Genomic DNA, 24,763 nt, shown 5'->3' with positions numbered 1-24,763 from the left:
TCCTCCAAGTGGCAGAAATCATTCCAGGGAGGGGAACATTATGAGCAAAATGCCAGAGTAGTAGAGTTGCTCCCTCACAGCTCCAGCAACCAAGGTTCTATTCTGACCTTGGGTGATATCTTGTGTGGAGTTTGCATGTTCTCCCTGTGCATGTGTGGGTTTGCCCCAGTGTTTCAGTTTCCTCCCACATCCCAAAAGCATAATGGTAGGCTAATTGGCTAGTATATATTACCATTAATGTACATGGGTGGTAGAAGAATCAAGATGGACTAGACAGGCATGTGAGGAAGAATGGGTTACAGCGAAATAAATGGGGGAATGGGAAAGACAGCATTGAGTTGGTGGACCAAACAGCCTCCTCCTTTGTCAGAAGAGAACGTGAATATGAGAAGACAGACAGGAATTATGTGTGGGAAGACGAACTGTAGAAAAATCACAAAGAGAACGCAGGTTGGCAATGACAAAAGGTCAACTTTAAACAGCAGCAGGAAGTTGTTCAGAGAGATTCCGAGACGTAGACAGAAGAGAGAGTCAATAAAAACGCAGTGAAATTACTGAAGCACCAGCAGGATTTTGCGATAGGTGGATGAGAAATGGGGTTTACACGAGTTGTGAGAGGCCAGAGGGCCTGCAGCATCTTTACCCCGAGCTGCTGCTCGGAGCACTGGGCAAGCTGATAGCCAACCTCAGGCCGTCATGTATCGGGCAACGGCTATACACCAACACCGTCCTCGGCCTCGGCCCCGGCCGAGGTCCGGGCCCACCTCAGGGGCAACATCACCCCCGGCCCAGGCCCGTCCACAAGGACGCCATCACCTCCGGGCCTGGGCCCGGTCACAGGGACATCACCACCGCCGGGCCTAGTCCGGGCCCACCTCGGGGGCAATATCACCCCCGGCCCAGGTCCGGGCCCACCTCGGGGGCAACATCACCCCCGGCCCAGGCCCACCTCGGGGGCAACATCACCCGCGGCCCAGGCCCGTCCACACAAGGACGGCGTCACCCCCGGGGCCCGCCGTTTCCTCACCGACGCGGGATCCTCACCTCGATAAACCCCGGACGAGCTCAGGAGAGCGCGACGACCCGACATCCCTCCACCACAACCGCTCCCAACCCCAACCCGACGCCGAGCGCACAGCCGAGCAATCGATGCATCGGTCGGCTGACGCCGGGTGGCCCGGTGGGCGGGGCTTCCGCAAGCCACTCGGCCGCCGGGTCTGCAGGGCTGGTGGAGGAGCGTCGCCTCAGGGGGCTGGTGCCAGGAATTTGCACCCAGTGGTAGTGCTATTGGAGATTCAGATTTCTTTTCATGACAGAATGCCTGGGCTGCAAGGCTGAACTGACCGAAGATGTGGAGAGCACTGATATTAATGTGGTCAAGATCAATAACAACCACCAGATGAAGTGGTGCAATTAGCTGGCAGTATTGTTTTACCTCCGACAGGAAAAGTCACGATGAGATCCTGGAAAACGTGGATCACTTCCTATATCTCAGGAGCCACCTCAGTGAAGGCAGATATGGATGGAATGTACCACCACTTTTGGTGGATTGAGGAAAAGGATTATTGGATGGTCAAGACCTCAGACCCATGGGCTTACAGGCAACTGTGATTTCTGCTCTCCTATATGCTTCTGAGACCTGAGCAACAAGCACCAGAAAGTAGTTGAAAGGTACCCAAATCCTTCCCCAAGAGACCAAACACCAGATACATTTAGAACGGTTATGCTTTGGGCCTGTACGTTACTAAGAAGGTCAGTTTCTGTAATATGCAGGTGGCGATGAGGAGGTGTACAGGAGTGAGATAGGTCAACTGGTTGAATGGTGTCGGAACAACAACCTCACACTCAATGTCAGCAAGACCAAGGAATTGATTGTGGACTTCAGGAAGGGGAAGTCGGGACAATACACACCAGTCTTCGTTGAGGGATCAGTGGTGGAAAGGGTGAGCAGCTTCAAGTTCCTGAGCATCAACGTCTCAGAGGATCTACCTTGGGGCTGACATATTGATGCAATCATGAAGAAGGCACGCTAGTGGCTCTACTTCATTAGGACTTTGAGGAGATTTGGTATGTCACCAAAGACTCTTGAAAATTTCTACAGACATACTGTGGAGAGCATTCTGACTGGTTGCATTACCAGCTGGTATGGAGGCTCCAATGCGCAGGATTAAAAGAGGCTGCAGAGGGTTGTAGACTCAGCCTGCTCCATCACGGACAGAACCCTCCCCACCATCAAGGACATCTTCAAGAGGTGGTGCCTCAAGAAGGTGGCATCCATCATTGAAGACCCTCACCACCCGGGACATGCCCTCTTCACGTTACTACCATTGGGGAGGAGGTATAGGACCCTGAAGACCCACACTCAACGTTTCAGGAACAACTTCTTCCCCTCCACCATGAATGGTCCATGAACTCATGAACACTACCTCGTTATTCCTCTTTTGCACTATTTATTTATTTTTGTAACTTATAGTAATATTTATGTCTTTATGTCTTGCACTGTACTGCTGCCACAAAACAACAAGTTTCACAACATATGTCAGTGATAATAAATCTGATTCTTATGCAAAGCTGGGAGGAATACATGGACCCCCTCTGAATCTCAGAGCTAAATGTGCCATAACACCAAAAATCATCAGGGATCTCATCGTAATCTGAAACATGATTGCTCTTTTAACAATGTTTACCTTGTTTTGGGAATCAGATATTCATCTTAAATCCTCCAACATAACTTCAGGCTAGAGTGGATAACAGCAAGTGAACTATGACAGAAGGCAATAAAGAGCTGGCAGTTACCAATGAAACTGAGGATTTTGGGAGACAAGAACAAAATAAATAAGAGGACTAATTGTCCTGCTACTTGCAAACTCAAATAATAACCAGCCCTACTTTAAAAAGATAGCCTGTAATTTCACTTCTGCTTTACCCAGTATACCTTCAGACACACCTCATTCTAATCACAGTTCCTCCACCCCCAGTCTTTGGTTCTGCAGCCACCCCTGACCCCTCTGCACCCAGGCAACCTCTTCACATCTCATCAGTTCATAAAATGATGCCAAGTAAAGGGGAATCTCTGCCTCATCAGTCAGATATTGTGATGATAGCCTCTATGCCCCAAAATTGGCATCCATGAAATTCCACTTCTATAAGTAATAAATCAATATGTAACATTAAGGCCTATTTGTTGACCAAAAAAATATTGAAGAAAAGAACAAAAATATATGTATTACGACAATTCTTCAACAGTGGGACAGTTGCTTTGTATGTAGCCAAATATAGGGTGGCATGGTGACACAGCAGTTAGTGATGCAGCCTCACAGCTCCAAGGACCCAGAGTAGACCCTGACCTTGGGTGCTGTTTGTGTGGAGTTTGCATATTATTCCTAAGCATGCAAGTTTCCACTGGTTACTTCTGTTTCTTCCTGTGTCCAAAGCCTTGTTGGTAGATTAATTAGGTGCTGCAAATTACCCTTGGGTGTAGCAAAAACAATCAAAGGGGAGTTGTTGGGAAGTGAGAGAGAATAGGACAAATGAAATCATTCCGTCAAGAGCTAGCATGGTCTCAATAGGCTAAATGGTCTCCTGTGTCATAATTAAATTAAGCAGATGTACAATGAGTGTTCTGCACTAGCAATGAACGTTACAGCTGGAGCTTCTGTTAAGTTTACTTTCTTGCCTGCTGAACCAGCTGATATGCAGAACAGTGGGACTAAGTGGATTAGGATGCATTTAAGATTAAAAAGATTTGGATACATTATTTTTCTCATCTTAAATATACATTTTTTTCAAACATGTACATCAGGGAAAGGACACAACATTTACTTCCTAGTTTGTGACTTTTTTGTTTTAATTACTTTAAGAATATTAATGTAATTCACATAAAATTGTCTTTTATCAACACTGTGCATCTGGAAATTAATTTTTTTTCAGGAATCAAATGTGATTGCAACTATTTCATAGTCAAATTGTGCCACTATAGAAACTTGTGTGCTTCTGTTTGCATTTCACCTTGTACATTTCATATGATCTATGGAGACACAAGAAACTGCACATGTTGGAATCTGAATGTTGGAAACAGTCTGCTGGAGGAACTCAGCAGGTCAAGCAGCATCTGTGGGAGCAAAGGAACTATCAATGTTTCATGTTGAAATCCTGCAACAGAACTCATATGATTTATGTCTTAGTCATAGAGTTATACAGCACAGAAACAGGCCCTTCGGCCCAACTTGTTCATGCCGACCAAGATTCCCATCTAAGCTAATTCCATTTGCCCATGTTTGGCCCATAAACCTCTGAACCTTTTCTGTCCACCATCATGAAGTGCTTCAAGAAGCTGGTCATGGCACACAGTCACCTTAACCCACTGTAATTCGCCTACCGCTGAAACAGGTCTACGGCAGATGCCATCTCCCTGGTCCTACACTTATCTCTGGAGCATCTGGACAGTAAAGACACCTATGTTAGACTATTGTTTATTGACTATAGCTCCACCTTCAATACTATAACTCAAAGCAAACTCATCACCAAACTCCAAGACCTGTGACTCATCACCTCCCTTTGCAACTGGATCCTTGACTTCCTCACCAACAGACCGCAACCAGTAAGGATAGGTAGCAACACCTCTGGTATGACTATTCCCAACACTGGTGCCCCACAAGGCTGCGTCCTCAGCCCCCTACTCTACTCCCTATACACTCACTCCCTATACACTCATGACTGCGTGGCCAGACTCTGCTCTAACTCCATCTACAAATTTTCAGCAGAGTAACCAAAACTGAACACAATATTCCAAATGCAAGAATTCCAAATTCTTGTTTTGTGCATCTAACCTGTGTGCAGAATTCGTCAATGTTGTCCTGGGAAGGCCAACCACCATACATCCCCTGCCCACAGATGCAGTCACCACCCCTCCACTTTCATACTCAATCAAGACCTCATTCACCAGGTAGACAGGATCATCCAACATCACCCTCCACTCCACACTGCAGTCACGCCTGGATTGCTATAGGAAAGATGCCATTAAGCTGGAAAGAGTGCAGAGGAGATTTACGAGGATGTTGCTGGGACTCAATGGGTAGGGAGAGGTTGGACAGGCTGGAACTTTTTCCCTTGGAGTGTAGAAGACCGAGAGGTGATCTTATAGAGGTGTATAAAATCATGGGGGGCATAGATAGGTTGAATGTACAAAGTCTTTTTCCCAGGGTTGGAGAATCAAGAACTAGAGGAGAGGGTAAGAGGGGAGAGATTTGAAAGGAACCTGAGGGGTAACTTTTTCACCCAGAGGGTGGTCAGTATATGGAATGAGCTGCCAGAGGAAGTGGCTGAGGCATATGGACAGGTGCATGGATTGGAATTGGTTTATTATTGTCACTTGTACCGAGGTACAGTGAAAAACTTGTCTTGTATACTGTTCATACAGATCAATTCATTACACAGTGCATTGAGGTAGTACAAGGTAAAACAATGCAGAATGCAGAATAAAGTGTAGCAGCTACAGAGAAAGTGCAGTGCAGGCAGACAATAAGGTGCTAGGTCATAACAAGGTAGATTATAAGGTCAAGAGTCCATCTTATAGCCTTATAACAGCGGGATAGAAGCTGTCCTTGAGCCTGGTGGTATGTGCTTTCAGGCTTTTGTATCTTCTGCCCAATGGTAGGGGGGAGAAGAGAGAATATCCAGGGTGTGGGGTCTTTGATTAAGTTGGCTGTTTTGCCAAGGCAGTGAGAAGTATAGACAGAATCCATGGAGGGGAGGCTGGTTTCCGTGATGTTCTGAGCTGTGTCCACAACTCTCTGCAGTTTCTTGCAGTCCTGGGCAGAGCAGTTGCCATACCAAGCCATGATGCACCCAGATAGGATGCTTTCTATGGTGCATCTATAAAAATTGGTGAGTGTCAAAGGGGACATGACAAATTTCTTTAGCCTCCTGAGGAAGTAGAGGCACTGGTGAGCTTTCTTGGTCATGCGTCAATGTGGTTGGACCAGGACAGGCTATTGGTGATGTTCACTCCCAGGAACTTGAAGCTCTCAACCCTCTCGACCTCAGCACTGTTGTTGTAGATCAGAGTATGTGCACTGCCCCCTTCCAGAAGTCAATGACCAGCTCTTTTGTTTTGCTGACATTGAGGAAAAGGTTGTTGTCACAATACCATGTCACTAAGCTCTCTATTTCCTTCCTGTACTCTGACGCATCATTATTGGAGATACAGCCCACGACAGTGGTATCAGGTGGTTTAGTGCTTGTTTGATGTCTCAGCCAATTTGCTGCCATTATTTTCCAGCAGATGGAAGAATTTTTTGGACAGGCACTGTCAAGTGAAACACTAATGATGTGTGACATTATCTTTCACTCCTACCTCAATTTCATTTAAGCAGTAATAATACCCATATTAAATTGGAATCTGGGAATAGCAGACTGTGGCAGAAAGTAAAAAGTAAAGTTAAAATACAGAAATTTCAAAACTTTGCTGAACCACTGATTTTGATACTTACTGATCCACATGTTCAAACGTTATGGGGAGGAGTTATGGATGGAAAACTCAATTGTGGGTAATAACTTAATTCTTTTCCCACCTGCCAGATCAGCCTGATTGATAGGTTGATGACTGTCAGGCAGAACACAGGAAGAACAGCAAAGTTTAACGATGAAGAATAGGTTGCATCGAGTACAAGGGGTGGGGTTGTGCACGGCGGTGATTCTGAGGAGTAATCTTTGTTGATGAGGCTGAAATGGTGTTAAAGGTGGGGGCAGCAAAGAACTTTGCTGGTGGCTGGGGTGGGGGCAGAGATGGTGTGAGGGGTGAGCTGGTGGTTGCAGGATGGGGTTGAGGTGGTGATTGTATGTTGGTGTATGTCACATGTAGTCAAAATTGTGGGAATTGAGAACATAGCCACAGAGGGGATTAAATTGTCTTGGAGACAGAGCCCCTAATAACTATCATGTAACTCACTGTTATTTAGTTCTCTTAAGTTAAAAGATGCAAGTATATTTGTTTTTCATCCATCAAAATCATTGTTTCTTATCTTACAAACATTTAGTTTTGATTTCTATGATTGCAATATTTGTCTGCACTGCAAGAACCTTATTTCATTTCTTTATCTTTGCTCATAAACCTTTTTTTTGGTTAGTTACATGATTAACAAAGATAATGGACTTACTTTCAACTGCCTTGAGATTGCTGGCTGCCTACTGCTGGCAGACAGCATGGTTCTGGATGCAGCCCCCTGTTGGGATAGGTAAGATCCAGCACAGGGCCTATCAGTATCAGTGACAGGCTGCACTGACAGAATGGCTTTGACAGCTGAGGAAGCTCCACCCTGGACCTGACTGATCGCCAAAGCTGTCACTGTTACTGATTGTTTGTGGAGTCTTTGACATTCAAAAATATTCAATATCAATCGGGACCTGTTTCAAAAACAAATGGTGTTAAAATAATTTAAATTACTTATTTTAAAATGGAGTTCTCAAAAAGATACACTTCAAAACATCAAAAATATTTAAACTATATTGAATAATATGAAATGCTCTGCCTACCTTTCTTCTGACAGCTGATTTCTCCCATTCATGTTAATGGGACCTGGCATGGGCTTGGCAGGCAGATTTCCCGGTCAGAAAGCTGGGACATCTGCAGAGGTTGGCACTACGCCGTCAGACTCTCTGAAACTGAATAGCCCAACTTATCTCTCAGCAGATCTAGATGGATCTGGGCAAAAGACCGCTCCATTTTTTCTCCTTTGCTTACTCTGCACTCTTGTTGAGGCTGTCATTGGTGTATTATTCCACACTGAGTATTTTTTTCAATCTCAAATTTCCATTGATCAGTAGCGATACAATTCACAGCTTATAGTCTGGAATGCTGATTGTCAAGGAGTGAAAGGCAGACATTCAAATGCTGGTACTGAAGCAAAGTATTTACCAGGATGAACAGTCCAAGAAATGAAAACATTTCAAATCTAAATCAAAATTGCTGGAAATAATCACCAATTCAATCAGCAACTGTGGAGAGAATTATCAAAAAGAGGTGGGTCTAAATCAGATGGGATATAAATAGCTCAGACCACAAATCTAACCAACTTTGAGCCACCCATTTTGGTTTTAATGCTTGGGAAGAGGGCTGAGTGTATCAGATTTTATTTGCATTTTAAATTTAAGGCTGGCCAACTGACATTTCATCAATATTTGAATGTAAGTGAATCTGGAATAAATTTAATGCTCTTATTTTTCCAGACTGGATTGTTCTTGATTGAAGTACCAAAAAGAGATCCAGCTATTTTTTGATCTTATGTTCCTCTTAAGCTCTTTGTTGGATGCATTTCAGCACTAAATTGACTAAATTAAAAGACTTGGAATGTTACAAAGTTGTACTTGCAGTAGACAACTTAAACAGCAGATGTCCATGACTTCACCTTTGCACTGGTGCTGGGATCTGCTATCATTGAGGATGGGGACATTCAAGGATCCTGTTAATTGTTTGCTTGTGGACCACAATTTGCAACTGGAAGAGGCTGGAGTGCATAGTTCTGAATTGCTATCACAGCTGTGGGATCTCCCCAGAGCAAGATATATATGCATTTCAGAATCACCAAAATGTATAGTATGGAAAAAAAAAGATTCAGTCGTTGTTAATAACCTAAAAATACTTCTTTTCTTCTTTAACTAACTGTATAATTTCCTTTTGAAATTAATTATGGAAATTGGTTTACACGATCTTTTCAGGTCAAAGATTCCAGACCCTGAGCAATCTCAAATAGAAAAAAAGTAATTTCCCCTATAGGTCTTTTGCCAAAGATTCATGATTTCTAGTTATTGATTAATTTAAATAACTGGATAAACAATAACACAGAATTTTTTCTCTCTTTCTACTTTATCAAAGCCCTTCATCATCTTGAAAACCTCTGTTAGTTAGGTCACCTTTCAATCTTTGCTGGTCCAAGGAAAAGAGTCGTAACATTTCCAGCTATCTCAGAATGAGGCATTTATAAACTTCAACATGATCTTCTTACTTGCATCTGCTATGCTCCTATTTATAAATCCAAGTAACTTAGATGCTTTATGTCCACCTCATCAACTCTATACAGTAAATACAAAGGTTCTTCATTCATGGACAAAGGAAAATATTCTCTGTGTCCAGTCTGATAAACAGTCTGAAGCTAAAGTTGTACATCATAGAATGTATCTCTTTCCTTACAGTTGAACTTTTAAAGATTACTGAACACCATTAAAGTACGATTGACAAAAGCATTCAATTTAATACAGTTTCACTTTTGACTATATTTAGAATGCATTTGTCACGTCTTGGTACCACATTTTAAGACCTGTCTGGTGCTGCTCCGATCATTCTCATCTACATTCATCGTTGAGTCATGTTTGACAGTCTGTTGCGAAGACCCTGGAGCAGTGAGAGGTATGCCAATGCAAGTAACTACAGATTGTGGCGGACACAATAATGCATCTAGTGATACCCCATTCTGCCTTGTGGGTTCATAGTTTAATTCCAGATTGTTGGATAAAGAGTGGAAAATTTGGTCAAAAGTACAGAGATAGCAGCATATTTTGCAGCCAAATGCAATGTCTGTGGATGGGGGTGAAACTTTTCTAAATACTATTTAGCCTTTCTAAGTGCTTGTTTTCTATGTCTAAGCAGTGACAAAGAGTCATGAGTGGAGGAGGACATAATGACAGGCCTCCTTAGATGAAATTTTACACTTAGCAGACACTGTGGAGGTGGAAGGAATTGGAAAGGTTAAAGGAGATCTGTCAGATTCCATGGTTCCCCTACATCATTTTGTGTGGTCACAGTCCTCAAGAATTCATATTAAATGAAACCCTTCATAACAATAATTAGCCACTACTTCTTTATCACATATAATTGCATCCTTCTAGTCTGACTGATCTTTTTATCCATAAGAGATGCTGAAACCTGTGAAGCAGCCTGTCAGATCTGCAGCATCTACTCCTGGACCTGATTCACAGGCCCTGAAATGGCGCCTTATCCATCCATACCCCAGCCCAGGCACAGCAGTTTGAGATGAAGACAAAACTGAGAAGAAGAGTGATGTACAGAATCAGTGGGGAGGATGACCAGGATGGAATAATAGTGAAATTGTAGCAACTCACCGTCCGGGCGAGCGAACCGGCTCGGCAGTCGGGTCGCACGGCGTCGGAGCGGGGGGGCCCAAGATGGTGGCGGTCCTTCGTCTTCCCCGAGCGATGGGGAGAACCCGCACGCGGGAAAGACTTGATGACGTAGCACATACGTCATTGCCGGTTGCATTGGGCGGGAACACTCTCCCTTAAAGGGCCCACGGAAGGCGGGAAAATAAACCAGTTCTTGTTTGGCAATCCTTCGACTAGTGTCTTGTGTTCATTCTGCGGTAGCAACTGCTACAAAATGAAAATTAAAACAACTGGTGATGCTGGAAATCTGAAATAAAAACAGAAAATGCTTGAAACATTTAACAGGAGAGGAAGCAGCTATGGAAAGCGAAATAATTAATGTTTCAGGTCTGGGATCCTTTGGCAGAACTGGGGATGAACTAACATGTTTTCTCTCTTTTCCAGTTTTGATGAAAGGTCCCGGACTTGAAACATTACAGTTTTTCTTTCCACAAATAATCAAATGATATTCTTCCAAGTGCAAATGGAACTAACCGGCCTTGGAAGCCTAATAACCCTACTTTCAAAAGGAGCTTGATTTGGGAGCACAGATGATTAATAGAGGAAATGAATGCAGTCTCTTCTCTTGCTGGAGAAAATGGATAAATTGGACTCCAAAATTTGCAGCTGCAGCATAATACAGAAAGTGTGTTATAAAGTGTGGAACACCTAGGTCAATTTGGCAATCCAAGGGATTTCTGCATAATCAACTATTAGGAGAAGATTCTGATTAAATGGCAACAATACTGCTCTTTCGATCTCTTCTGGACACCCTTAAAACTACCAAAGCCAAGAGCTTTGGTTTAATTGATAACACATCCTTCCTTAATCTAACTAGGCCGTGCACAGCAGCATCAGTCTAGTAACTCCAATTGACAACATCTTCTGGAATGGGCCAAGAAGGTATTGGGCACGGAAACAATTTGACACCACGAGCAGATTCCGCAGATCAGTATCCCTGAGCCAAGTGCACCGCAGATTGTGAGGGTTCTGTCAAACTAAATCCTTCTGAGAAAAAAATATAACACCACATGGAAGTAAGAGGCTAGGTTTATTTGTGAAAAGTTTTAGGCACAAGGACACGATCTGATGAGGAGAAAAGATTAAAAATATGATAATGAGACAATTTGTAGTGGATTGGTAAGTTTGTTGATTAATTTAATGAAAACCTCTTATGTAGTGACAATGGAATGACCTTAGATCATGGAGCGGTGCCATTACACTTGGCTGAAACAGCTACTTAGGTTGCCTATCAGCTATCTATGTGCATTGTTTCAGCTGAGCAATGCAAGTTTCCTGAATTTCCTTAAAACACAGGACTAATTTCTGCTTCCTGAGCAGCATGTAATGACTTTTCAAAAAAGGTAGTTTGAATCATTTACAGCCAGGCATTTTGTGAATGAAACATCTACTTGTCCTTGAATAAAATCAGTAAGTGCTGAAAACACTAAGCAGCTCTGGTAGCACCTGTAGAGGGAAAAACAAAGTTAATCTTTTAGGTGTGGCATCTCCCTTGTGTTGTATGGGAAAATGCAAAGAGAAGAGAAATGGGTGTGGGTGGAGGTGGCAGTATGAAGCAGGGAGCGGAAAGGGAAACACTCCCATAGGAATATTAGAAAGGGAAGGGAGAGGAAGATGCATCTACTTGTGGCATTGCATTGAAGGTAACAGAAATTATGAAGGTAATCAATTGAATGTAAGGATTGGTGGGGTGGAAGTAAGGAAAGGGAAACCTTTTGGGTAGATGGAGAGGGGTTGAGAACAAAAATACAGGAAATGGAGCAGATATAGTTGAAAGCCCTGTCAACTAAAATAGAAGGGAAAGAACAGTTAGGATAGACATCAACAGAGGCACAGGTGTGGAGAGTCTCAGAGCAGATGTAACAAAGCAGGAGGAACTGAAGAATGGAATGGATTCCTCAGTGGAAGCAGGGAGGGAGGAAGTGTAGTTAAGATTGCTGAGGGAATCTGTGAGCTTGAAATGGTTATTTGTCTTTAACCTATCCCATCAGACAGAGATAAAGAAACCAAGAAAGGGAAGGGAACAGTCATTGATGGACCATGCAGAAGTGTGAGCAGGGTGGAACTTGTTTTTGAAATTCTGGGTACTTAAAAATAGGATTTTATTGTCATGTAAGGCATCAATGGCAATATTGATTCTTGAAATAAAATGATTCCTTTCTCTGCCTTGGTGGCTAGCAAGAAAAGTAATAGTCCAGTTTAGTTTCAATCCAGTTTGTGCCCTTCAGTTTATTTTCAGTTTGCTGAGCTCCAGTTTCATTCACAGTCTTTACTTTTGAGCTTAAGAAGGCATTCTTCATTTATGAGACAAAATGACTATCAACACATTGGCAAAATCTGTGCCCATTTGATATTCATGGATGCTTTACCGTCATAGATTAGTGGACCTCTGAAAAGCTAAGACCTAGCTATGCCAGCCCATCTGTTCTTTCCACAGGTACACACAACATGCTGAGTGTTTCTGCGATTTGGCGTTTGTGTTTCCCATTTCCACTACCTCCTAACCCAGAGGAATTGGACAGACCCATGGTAGACTCTACTGAGAATAACTAATCCAGCACTGGCCTGTATTAAAGCATGGGAGCCTGCTCATCAGCAGGGTTTCGCAACACCTACCTAAGTTCATTTTTAATTAATTCATTCATAGGGTGTGGATATCACTGGTAAGGCACCATTTATTGCCCATCACAAATTTGTTTTTAAATGCTGGTAGTGACGCAGTTTTAATTGCTGGACTCTATCTGGTGACAGTTCCACGGTGTTGATTGGTGGGATATTGCAGGATTCTGGACCAATATATTTTCAAGTGTGTATTTTGCAAATGAATATGCAAGTGGCTGTGTTCCCACTCACTTGCTATCCTTGTCCTTAAAGATGGTAAAGTTTGTGGATTTGGAATGTGCTGTCCAAGAAGCATTGGCAATTTACAGCATTCATTCCATGAGTGTGGCTGACTTGTGTCTCATAGCTGATGGAAAACTTTGGAGAGTCATGTGATGAGTCATTTGCTACAGAATACCTGCATCTGGCACATTCATATATCCATTGATTTATGGGCTGTTAAGTTCAACCACATTGTTGCATAATATAAAAGGTACAGTTCTAAAAGGAGTGCAGAAACAGAGAAACCGTCATGTATGTGACCATAGATCACTGAAGGTTGCAGGGTAGATTTTTAAAAATATTTTTTAATATTAAAAATATTTTAAAAATATTTTCCATAGAGCAGCTAAGCTTGAAAGATGATTTGATTGAGGTGCTGATAATCAAGAAGGTCTAGAAAGCATGAAAAAAAAGAGAAACTGTACCAATTGACAGAAGGGTGAAGGATCAGAGAACATGGATTTAAAATGATTGCCAAAAGAGTCAGGTGTGACCTGAGGAAAAATTTTTTCACACAGCAAGTAATCATCTGAATTCACTGCCTGAAAGGGTTTTTGGGAATGGATTCAATTGTCAACTTCAGAAGGAAATCAGTTAGAAATTTGAGGAGAAAATGTTATGAAGGGATGGGGGAGAGGCAGAGAATGTAACTGACTAGATCACTCTTGCAGAGAGCTGACATAGGCTTGGTGGGCTTTTCATACTTTAACAGTTCGATGATGTATTTCTATTCTTTTCCACGAATCTGGTGCCTGGTGGCCTTCCAATTTCATTCTTAATTTAGATTTCCATAGTGGTTGGACACAGCTATGTGGGAAGTGAAGCCAGTTCACAGGACAGCTGTTGCAGATCTGGAGGCAAAAGTAGGTCAAATAGGATAAGGGTGGCAGGATTTTCTTCCTTAATGGGTGTTAGTGAACAATGTGTGTTCTTTATGATCCAGTGTTTATAAAATCACCACTACTGATACTAGTTTCTTATTCCAGATTTAATTCAATAACTGAATTAAACCTCCTGATGCCATAGGAGGATTTGAATTCATGGCTCTGCATTATTTATCTTGACCCTCTTATTTGTCCAGTCAAATAATCATTACGATACCATATTATATATATATTCAATACATTGGTAATGGCTTAAAATGCTCCATAGATTGTAGAATCTTTCTGTATATTACATAGTTATTCTTAACATTTGATCTAAATAAAAGTAGAAAGAATTGAATTAAACCAAAAATGCATGGGTGCAAGGAACAAAAGACTCTGCCTCTCTGAACTACAGTTGCTATTTATTACTTTTATTCACACAGCTGGCAAGTTTCATATTGATTGGGTACCACTTCAATTCAATTAATTAATTTAAATTTATCCAATTCCTAATCAAATTGGCATTCATCCCTCCTCTTAAAGAAATCTCTTGATATAACATTAAATACATTTGAAAGAAGACTGTGTTATGAAATAAATGGCCTCTTTCTCTGCTTAAGAGTTATGCATCTGTGTCATCCAATAAGGTGAATACAATCGGTTCTGTTTAAGCCCATATAATCTCTTCTTTCAGCAATTTGAATTATGTATCCTATTGTTCTGTTTCCTGTTATTATATCTTACACTCAATTTGGGTGGACTACAGATTTGACGACTCTGAAGGATAAAAAATACAGCAATATATTTGTTCTTGACACTCTCCTTTTGGTATTTGTTTCACTTACTATCTTCTTGCCATTATACTTTCCATTGGTATCAATGTGTTATATAAACTTTTAACTCCAATCCAATGCTCCTTCCAATAGCTACCTGAATCCAAGGATACCTGGCTGCCATATGTGAACATGAGTTTCTTGGGACTGAGGTAGCCCTGTATCAGTATACTCTTCTTTGAATGGAGACACAAGAGACTGCAGATGCTGGAATCTGGAGCAACAATCTGCTGGAGGAACTCAGCGGGTTGAGCAACATCTGTGGGTGGCAAGGAATTCCTATCCCCCACAGATGCTGCTCGACCCACTGAGTTCCTCCAGCAGATTGTCTGTTGCTCCTGCAGTTCTGATGCAGGGTTTCAACCTGAAACATCGATAATTTCTTTCCCCCCTCGGATGCTGCTCGACCCACTAAGTTCCTCCAGTTAGGAAGTTGTGGGCATGCTATGTTGGCACCGGAAGCGTGGCAACACTTGCGGGCTGCCCCCCGAACACTCTACACAAAAGATGCATCTCACTGTGTGTTTCGATGTACATGTGACTAATAAAGATATCTTATCTTAGATTGTTTGTTGTGCTTCATCACGGGCACAACCCTCCCCGCCACCGAGGACATCTTCAAGAGGTGGTGCCTCAAGAAGGCAGTATCCAACATTAAGGACCTTCACCACACGGGACATGCCCACTTCATGTTACTACCATCAGGGGGAGGTACGGAAGCCTGAAGACCCACACTCATCATTTCAGGAACAGGTGCTTCCCCTCTGCCATCAGATTTCTGAACGGTCCTTGAACCCATGAACACCTCCTCATTATTCTTCTTTTGCACTATTTATTTATTTTTGTAACTTATAGTGATTTTTATGTCTTTATGTCTTGCACTGTACTGCTACTGCAAAACAACAAATTTCACGACATATGTCAATGATAATAAACCTGATTCTGATCTGATTCTCTTCTCTGAAACTTTTTTAATGTATCAATATATTTCTGGAAACAGAAAATACTAATTGTTAACTATTCTAAATGATCAATATCAAACCAGATTTTCTTATATTTCAACTTTTAAAGGATGTTGGTATTGATTGATGTTTGATGACCAGATTCATGATGAATAAACGCTTGCAACAAATAGTGAATTAAACCTCCATGTTTATATTCCATATCTTTAGTTCTAATTTTGTCCTTTCCATTTATGTTAATGCTACTTCTTATTATTCTTCAGATACATGGAGAAAACTTTCCTTCCATCCACCCATTCTTTATACGCTATCCTCAGGCAGGTGAGTCTGTACTTAAGTTGCACCAGGCATGACTGAGTTTTTATTAGGCAGTGATGGTTTCCCACTGTTTTCATTTCTGAGTACCCTTCCAAGGTGTGCTGCAACTGAGATCAAAGAGTCCAATCCACCTCCACCGAGTGGAGTACTGGTGGGACCATCCACAGCTATCAAATGCTAGTAAGCCCACTGGGCATCAGACCAGCAGTTCAGACCTGATGCTCCATTCAGCTCAGTGAACACTCCTGGAGTGGGTGCTGCAATGAAAATTCTTCTGGATTGGACGCAGAAATACTATACCGAGCCAATGATCCCTCAATACTAATGTGAGTACTTCACAGGATGAAAGAGCAATACCAAGAGGTGCTACTCTAGATTTCTCACTGGGATTAACTGGAGTACAATGGATTTTTATAAAAGGCAAAGACAGCAATGGTCCTAATACCAACCCCTATGACAAAACTTCCCTTCTGTCCAAAGAGCAGCTGTTTCTGTCTGTTCCTTAACCCATTTTGTGTTCATGTTGCTACTGCTCCCTTAATCATTAGGGATTAAATTTTGCTATTGTCTATTATGAGTCTCATTATGAAAATGCCCTCAGAAAGTCCATCAACACATTATCAAAACCAAAGTCTAAAAGCAAAAACAAATGCAGATGCTGGAAATCCGAAATAAAAACACAAAATGCTGGAGATACTCAGCTGGTCAGAATAAATGCTTCATTGTTCGTCCCTTCATCAAAACTGTAAAAGTGAGAAACAAGCAAGTTTTTAATGTAATATAGCCAACTCTGATGCAAACAAGAAAAGTTTACCTGAAGTTGCTAAATTCAATACTAAGTTCCAAGGACTGTAGTAAGCTTACATTGGAATAATGCAGAAAGCCAAAGATTGTTAAAGTAATGGAGAATCAAAATGACAAGCAAATGGAAACTCAAGGTCACTCTTGTGGACCAAATGGCAGTGGTTTGCAAAGTAGTCACCTAATTTGCAAATGCAGTACAATAAATTAGGAAAAGTGCAATTGAATAGCTGCTTCATATGGCAGGACAGCTTTAATTCCCAGATGGTAGGAAGGGAATAAATAAAAGGGGAATGTTGCAAGTACTGCAGTTGCATGGGCAAATGCCGTAAATAGTGGAATGGTTATTGGCGGAGACAGAAGAATGAAACAGGGCACTGCATGCCAAAAAAAGGAGGGTAAGGTGTGCTTTTATGTGGTATCTCAGAGAAGGTGGCAGAATTTATATTATCTGATGATCTGTTGAATGTGGAGGCTGATAGAGCGCAAGTACCCTGGGTGGTAGGAGAAGGGTTGAGAGCAGAAATGTGAGATATGGAGCAAACACAGATGAGAGCCCTGTCAGCAATGGAAGCCAGAGTTGTGGAAATAAGATGACTTCTCAGAAGCGCTGTAGTGTGAAAAGTCATCGTCAGAACAGATATGACAGAGTCAAAGAAATTGAGAGAATGGAATAGAACTTAGAACAAAGAACAGTACAGCAAAAATAGGACCTTTGGCTCACAGTGTCTGTGCTGAACACAATGCTAAATTAAATTAAATTTCTTTTGCCTTCACATGATCCCCATCCCTCCGTTCTCTGCATATTCATGTATCTATCTAAAACGCCACTACCATATCTGCTTCCACTACTACCCCTGGCAGCCTGTTCCAGGCACCAGTCACTCTCTGTGTAAAAAAACTTGACCTTAAACTTTCCACCTCTCACATTAACATGGAGTGGAGTCATTCCTGCAGCTGTGCAGAACATTTCATCACCTGCTAATATCCACCCTGCTCTCACTTTCACATAGCCTATATCTGATTCTTTTCTTTCCTGAGCTTTCCAACTCCACCATAACCAACATTTATTACAAGCCCACAGAGTCCCACAGATATATTTATTACACTTCCTTGCCCATTGCTTCCTGTAAGGTCTCCATTGCATTCTCGCAGTTTCTCTGGCTCCCTTGTATCTGGTCTGATGATGAGACTTTCCATACCAGGGCGTGAGATGAATCCCTTTTTCCTTGACCATGGTTTCCCCTCTATCATAGTTGACAGGGTTCTCAAGCACATCTGCTCCATTTCTTGCCCTTCCAGAGCAAGGATAGGGATCCAAATGAAAATCAAAAGGACTGCAGATGCTGGGAATTTGAAACCAAAACAGAAAATACTGGAAATACTCATCGCCCGGCAGTGTCTGTGGAAAGAGACACAGTCAACATTTTAGTTCTACAACCTTTCGTCAGAACTGGATCCCTTAGTCTTCAGGATGGAGTACTCCCTGTATTCACCTTCCACCCCATCTGCCTTCACATTCAAGAATCATCTCCGTAACTTCTGCCAACTTCAACAAGGTGACAACACCAGGCACAGCTTCCCGTCCCCTCCCCTTTCAGCATTCTAAGGGACAGTTTGCTCCCAGGTATTCTCTTTCATCTCCACAAATAATCACTTTCCTTCTCATGATGCTTTCCCATACAACAGCAGGAGACGCTACGCCTCGCCTCTTACTCTTCCCTTCCCACCATGAAACAAGGATTCACTTTCACTTCTTCCAGGTTAATGCACTGCATTTGATGCTGATGGTCTGGTCTCCTCTAAATTGGAGAAACCAAACACAGATTGGATGACCAGTTTGCAGAACACTTTTGTTCTGTCCACAAGGGTTCTCCTGAGTCCCTATTTGCCATTTACTTTAATTATCTATTCCATTTCCACACCTACCTCTCACCTCTGACCTGCTGCACTGTTCCAGTAAAGCCCATATAAGTTCAAGAAACAGCATCCCATTTTCCTTGAAGGTATTTTGCAGTCAGTGGGACGTAATATTGAATTTAAAATTTCAAATCACCAGACTTCCTGGCCAGTTCTGATGCAAGGTCATCCTCATCTAATGTTAACTCAATTTTATTCTCCCCAAAGAAACAACCTGACCTGCTGAGTATTTCCAGCATTCTCTTTTATTTCACATTTCCACTGAATGCTGTGTTCTGCATCTCATCATTCTAGCATTGTCATTTTGTTTGTCCTCACTCATCTCCTTTTATTTGCACCATCTCCAGAAACATCAGCCCTGATCGCAAGCCTCACCACCTCCTCTGAGAAACCACCAACAGTATTTGTAGATTCTCTTGGTCTTCTCCTTATCACAGATATTCCCTTTGTTCTTCCCACCCTTACCCCTTATCTGCAATGTAAAACATGATTTTCTTCTCACTCTACAAGATCTGATGAAAGGTTATCGCCCTGAAACGTTAATACTACTTCTCTGCACAGATGCTGCCTTATCTGCTGACTATTTCCAGCATTTTTGATTTTGTATCAACACCAATATGGTGTATTCATTTTAAGATTATTCTGTGTGTATTCATTTCAGAGAATAAAATTATTTCACAATGAATGCACACAGAATCAGTATCTTTCTGTAGCCAGAGTAAATAAATTCTCTGCATATTAGAACTCACCTTGGTATGGATATAATGAGGTTCATGCAACTAACAGAGTAATGATTGAAGAGGTAAATTGGTATATTATTTTTCATGTAGCAAGGTACAGTGAAAAACTTGCCTTGCATACCGTTCATACAGATCAATTCATTACACAGTGCATTGAGGTAATACAAGGTAAAACAATGACAGAATGCAGAATAAAGTGATACAGTTACAGAGGAAGTGCAGTGCAGGTAGACAATAAGGTGCAAGGTCATAATAAGGTAGATTGTGAGGTCAAGAGTCCACCTTATCATACTAGCTGTCCTTGAGCCTGGTGATACGTGCTTTCAGGCTTTTGTATCTTCTGACTGATGGGAGAGGGGAGAGGAGAGAATGTCTGGGGTGGGTGAGGTCTTTGATTATGCTGGTTGCTTTACCAAGGCAGCAAGAAGTATAGACAGAGTCCATGGAGGGGAGGCTGGTTTCCGTGATGTGCTGAGCTGTGTCTACAACTCTCTGCAGTTTCTTGTGGTAACGCGCAGAGCAGTTGCCATACTAAGCCATGATGCATCCAGCTAGGATGCTTTCTATAGTGCATTGATAAAAATTGATGAGGGTCAAAGGAGGAGTCAACCTGAATGAGCTCTGTGTTGTGGTCAGCTTGGGTCCTAAGTATCATGGTTATATGTTGTCTATTACATAACTTTACATGATGAACAAGGCTTTATATAGGAGCTTCAGTAGAAGAAGGATAGGAAGATCTTTGACAAGAACACCAACAGACAAACTGCAGCAGCTATAAAGCAGGAAGTTGCCTCCTGATTTCTATATCTGACCAGAACATTGGTAGCTTCCCGCTTTATCATCTGCAATCCCTTTTGTGTGTTCAAAATCTTACTAAGCTCCCATTCAGCTAGGGCTTAGTGGAAGCCCTTTGACATCTGAGTCAGCAGATGGTGAGTTCACAGCCTGCTCCAACATTGCACCACTTAATCCAGGTTGACATTTTAGTGATGTTTTAAGAGACGTCTGCATTGTTGGATTTGTCATATTTCGGATGAGAAACTAAAATGAGGCCCTATCTGCTTAATCAGATGGACTTAAAAGATCACGCACCATTATCCAAAGAAAAGCATAAGAGTTATGCTGGTTTCCTGCCCAGAACTGATTCCCCAGCCAACACCACCAAATACCGATTAGCTGTTTGCTCATTTCTTTGTCGTTTCTGTGACCTTGCTATGACTGTCACATTGGCTAATTGCAATTCCCTGCCATGTTGTTGCCAGTTACCCTTAAAGAAATGGATAAAATTGTTTGCATTGTTAAGCAATGACTCTGTCATTTACTTAATGCATCTGAGCATAAGTGATAGAAAATTAATGAAATTTCTAGAATTGACTCAGCAATATGTAAGTTCAGTATAAAAAAAATGGAACTCTGGAAGAACTCAGTGGATCAAGCAGCATCTGTGGAGGCTGTTCTTTTGTTCCGGCTTCCAGCAGCTGCAGTTTCTTTTGTCTTCTGTAAGTTCTGGATATTTGTCCAGGCTTTATAGTCACTGCCAGAATGATGCATTTCTGAGGGCCCATGACAGGTCAGCTGTCAATAACGAAAGACAATTTCCCTTGTAAAGCAAAAACTGCTGCAATCCTTGCTGCTGGAACAGCTAGATGCTCTTCCATTCATGCATTTTTTGTTTCTACAGTAAATGGTGTTCTTGGTGAGTGGCTGTATGTGCTCTGATGTTATCTGGCAACCTTAGCATCATTTCATTGCTCCTTTTTGTACAGTTCCACCTCCTCGTGGTTCCTCCTGGGCAATGGCTTTGCTGCCTTAGTGGACCTGCTAGAAGTTGCTGGGTGAAGGCATTAAATAGACTAACCATAAGAAAGGGTTTGTGGATGGTCTCCCTGTGGAGCACTCATATCTAGGTAGGGTTGTTACTGAGTAAACAAAACCCCTGCAGCGGTCTCCACAGGGGCCTCTTGCAATAAAAGCATTCACTGTGGACAGACTGTCTTAAACTTAGTTAAGCTGGCTATAATCTTGGAACGCAAACTACCAAGAATGACGATTTTAATTGAAAAAACTTGAGGTCCCAGAGCTTTTCAGACACCTCCACCTGAGGGCACTGAGGCAAATGAGGGAACTGAAGATACGAGGGAAAAGAAATAGCTCTGGTTGAGCTTGACTATTTTTTAATTCTGAATTTGACATTTTAACCTTTTTGGATAGTCAGCCTTTGGATAATTTTAACATTTTAATTAAAGGTTGTAGCGGAACCCGACATGTTGCTGAAAGGAAAACTCAGAGACGTGGAGGCTGAACCGGAGCACACTTTACTGTAACAAGCAAAACGCGTGCGCGCAGAAGTACCCGAGAGCTTCTCCGGCGGACGTGACATAAGGTTCCTGCCGGAAGGCCCGCCCCACCTTTAGTCTACAACGCGCTCCTGCGCGTCTGCCTGCGGCTGCCGATGGCAGTTCAAGCCCCATGAGTACGGGCCGCTACACCCCCCACCCCCTCCAGAAACGTCCAGTGGGGGCATGGGACCCCCAGTCTGTGTGTCCCTCTTGGGTGGCCTACCCCGCCAGCGCGGTGAGGGTACCTTCACCAGCTGCTCAATGTCCAAATGCGCCAGTTTGAGGCGGTCCACTGTGAAAGTCTCTTCGCGGCCACCCACCTCCACGACACACGTAGATCTGTTGTGCCGGATCACTGAGGGGTCCTTCGTACAGCCTCTGCAGAGGTGACTTGTGCATGCCCCTGCGAATGAAAATGTACTCACAGTCCCGGAGGTCCCTAGGGATAAAGTACGGTGTAGTGCCACGTCTGGAGGTCGGAACCGGTGCCAGGGTCCCTACCTTGTCCCGCAGCCTCATCAGCACTTCCACCGGGGTCCCTGCTGGACCTTGGGCCTTTGGCACGAACTCACCCAGGACTGTCAGGGGGTGCTGTAAACCAACTCCGCCGAGAAGGTGCCCAGGTCCTCCTTGGGGGCTGTGCGGATGCCCAGTAACACCCAGGGGAGCTCATCTGTCCAGTTGGGACCCCTGAGGTGCGCCATCAGGGCTGACTTGAGGTGCCTGTGGAACCGCTCGACCAAACCGTTGGACTGTGGGTGGTACACCGTGGTGTGATGTAACTGGGTGCCCAGGAGCTGCGCCAGTGCTGTCCACAAACCTGACGTGAACTGTGCCCCTCCGTCGGAGGTGATGACTGCTGGAAGTCCGAATCTGGCGATCCAGTTTGCGATGAGCGTCCTGGAGCAGGATTAGGTGGACGTGTCTGCTAGCGGCACGGCCTCCAGCCATCTGGTGAACCTGGTATACCTGGTGCCCCGGGAGATGGGCAGGGGACCGACGATGTCCACGTGGATGTGCTGAAACCTCCTGAGCGTTGGCTGGAACTGCTGGAGGGGGGCCTTCACATGCCACTGGACTTTGGCAGTCTGGCAGTGTACGCAGGTCCTGGCCCAGTGTCCGAACTGCTTGCGCAAACCGTGCCAAAAGAATTTGTCCGCTACCAATCTGATAGACGCCTGGATGGACGGGTGGGCCAGGCCGTGTAGAGTGTCGAACACCCGTCGCCTCCATGCTGCTGGTACCACAGGCCAAGGTCTGCTGGTAGATGTGTTGCACAGGAGCCGAACCGCTGTCAGGCCGATGGGGACGTCCTCCAACTGGAGTCCCAAAATGGCGGTGCGGTAGGCCGGGATCTCGGTGTCTGCCTGTTGCGCCTGCGCCGGCGCCGTGTACTTGATCCCTGGGGCTGAGGTGGTCACTGAGTGGATGTGGGGGGCGGGACAGCGTGTCGGCGACCACATTGTTCTTCCCTGCGATGTGGCAGACATCTGTGGTGAAATCCGAAATAAAGGAGAGGTGCCTCTGCTGCCGAGCAGACCGTGGGTCTTATACCTTTGCAAGGGCGAAGGTGAGGGGCTTGTGGTCTGTATACATGGTGAAATCCCTTTCTTCGAGGAAATACCGGAAGTGCCGGATAGCCAGGTAGAGCACTAGCAACTCCCTGTTGAAAGCACTGTACTTAACCTCCGGTGGTCGCAGGTGTCGGCTGAAAAAGGCGAGCGGTCGCCATGGGCCCTCGACGACCTGCTCCAGGACTCCGCCGACCGGCGTGTTGGAAGTGTCGACTGTGAGTGCCGTGGGTACATCAACTTTCGGGTGTACTAGGAGGGCTGCCTTTGCCAGCGCCTCTTTGGCCCGCTCGAAAGCCTCCGTGGACTCCGCGTCCCATGCCACCTCTTTGGCCTTGCCGGCCATTAGACTGAACAAGGGTCTCATGATGCGCGCCGCCGACGGCACGAACCGATGGTAGAAATCTACCATCCCCACAAACTCTCGCAGGCCCTTGACCGTGCTGGGTTTGGGAAACTGGCGGATGGCCTGGACCTTGTCCGGCAGAGGGGCGGCTCCATGCTGGTGAACCCTGTGGCCCAAGAAGTCGATCTCCGTCAGCCCGAACTGGCACTTCGCCAGGTTGATTGCCAGTCCGCGGTTGCTCAGGCACTGGCAGAGTTGGCGCAAATGTGCCATGTGCTCCTTGCATGACTTGCTGGCCACCAGGATATCGTCTAGGTAGATGATGAAATCCAGGCCTCGGCCCACCGAGTCCATAAGCCTCTGGAAAGTCTGGGCGATGTTCTTGAGGCCGAAAGGCATCCTTAGGAATTTGAACAACCCGAAGGGGGTGATGAGGAGTGTCTTGGGCACATCGTCGGGGTGCACGGGGATCTGATGGTACCCCCAGACCAGACTGATTTTTGAAAAGATGGTCGCCCCGTGGAGGTTCGCCGTGAAATCCTGGATGTGGGGCACCAGGTATTGGTTGGCGGTTGTGGCGTCATTGAGTCTCCTGTAGTGCCCCCAGGGCCTCCAACCTCCTGCGGATTTGGGCACCATGTGCAGCGGAGATGCCCAAGGCCTGTCCGAGCGGCGGATGATCCTCATCTCCTCCATCTTCCGGAACTCCTCCTCGGCAAGGTGGAGCTTGTCGGGTGGGAGCCTACGGGCTCGGGCATGCAGCGGTGGTCCTTGTGTGGGGATGTGGTGCTGCACGCCGTGCTTGGGACCGGTAGTGGAGAACAGTGGGGTGATGATGGAGGGGAAATCCGCCAGCACCCTGGCGAACTCGTCACCCGAGAGTGTGACTGAGTCCAGGTGGACGGCTGGGAACTGGGCTTCTCTGAGCTGGAAGGTCTGGAACGTCTCGGCGTGGACCAAACGCCGGCCCTTCAGGTCGACCAGAAGACGGTTGGCCCGTAGGAAATC

At 44.2% G+C, this 24,763-nt stretch overlaps 1 protein-coding gene across 1 annotated transcript in view; it reads right to left on the bottom strand.

The window, feature by feature from the left end:
* ndufc1 (NADH:ubiquinone oxidoreductase subunit C1) overlaps positions 1-22,789 on the bottom strand; it is a 35,200-nt gene extending 12,411 nt beyond the window's left edge. The window contains exons 1-3 of the mRNA XM_052040905.1: positions 22,659-22,789; positions 7,158-7,404; positions 1,045-1,435 (exon numbers count right to left, since the gene is read on the bottom strand). Of these exons, the coding sequence (XP_051896865.1) occupies positions 1,045-1,435; positions 7,158-7,404; positions 22,659-22,789 (769 nt within the window). The remainder of the gene's footprint in view (positions 1-1,044; positions 1,436-7,157; positions 7,405-22,658) is intronic.
* Between the last annotated feature and the right edge of the window lie 1,974 nt (positions 22,790-24,763).

The sequence above is a fragment of the Pristis pectinata genome, chromosome 2, assembly GCF_009764475.1.
Source record: "Pristis pectinata isolate sPriPec2 chromosome 2, sPriPec2.1.pri, whole genome shotgun sequence".
NCBI classification, from domain to species: Eukaryota; Metazoa; Chordata; class Chondrichthyes; order Rhinopristiformes; family Pristidae; genus Pristis; species Pristis pectinata.
This window is presented reverse-complemented; position numbering and strand designations above follow the sequence as displayed.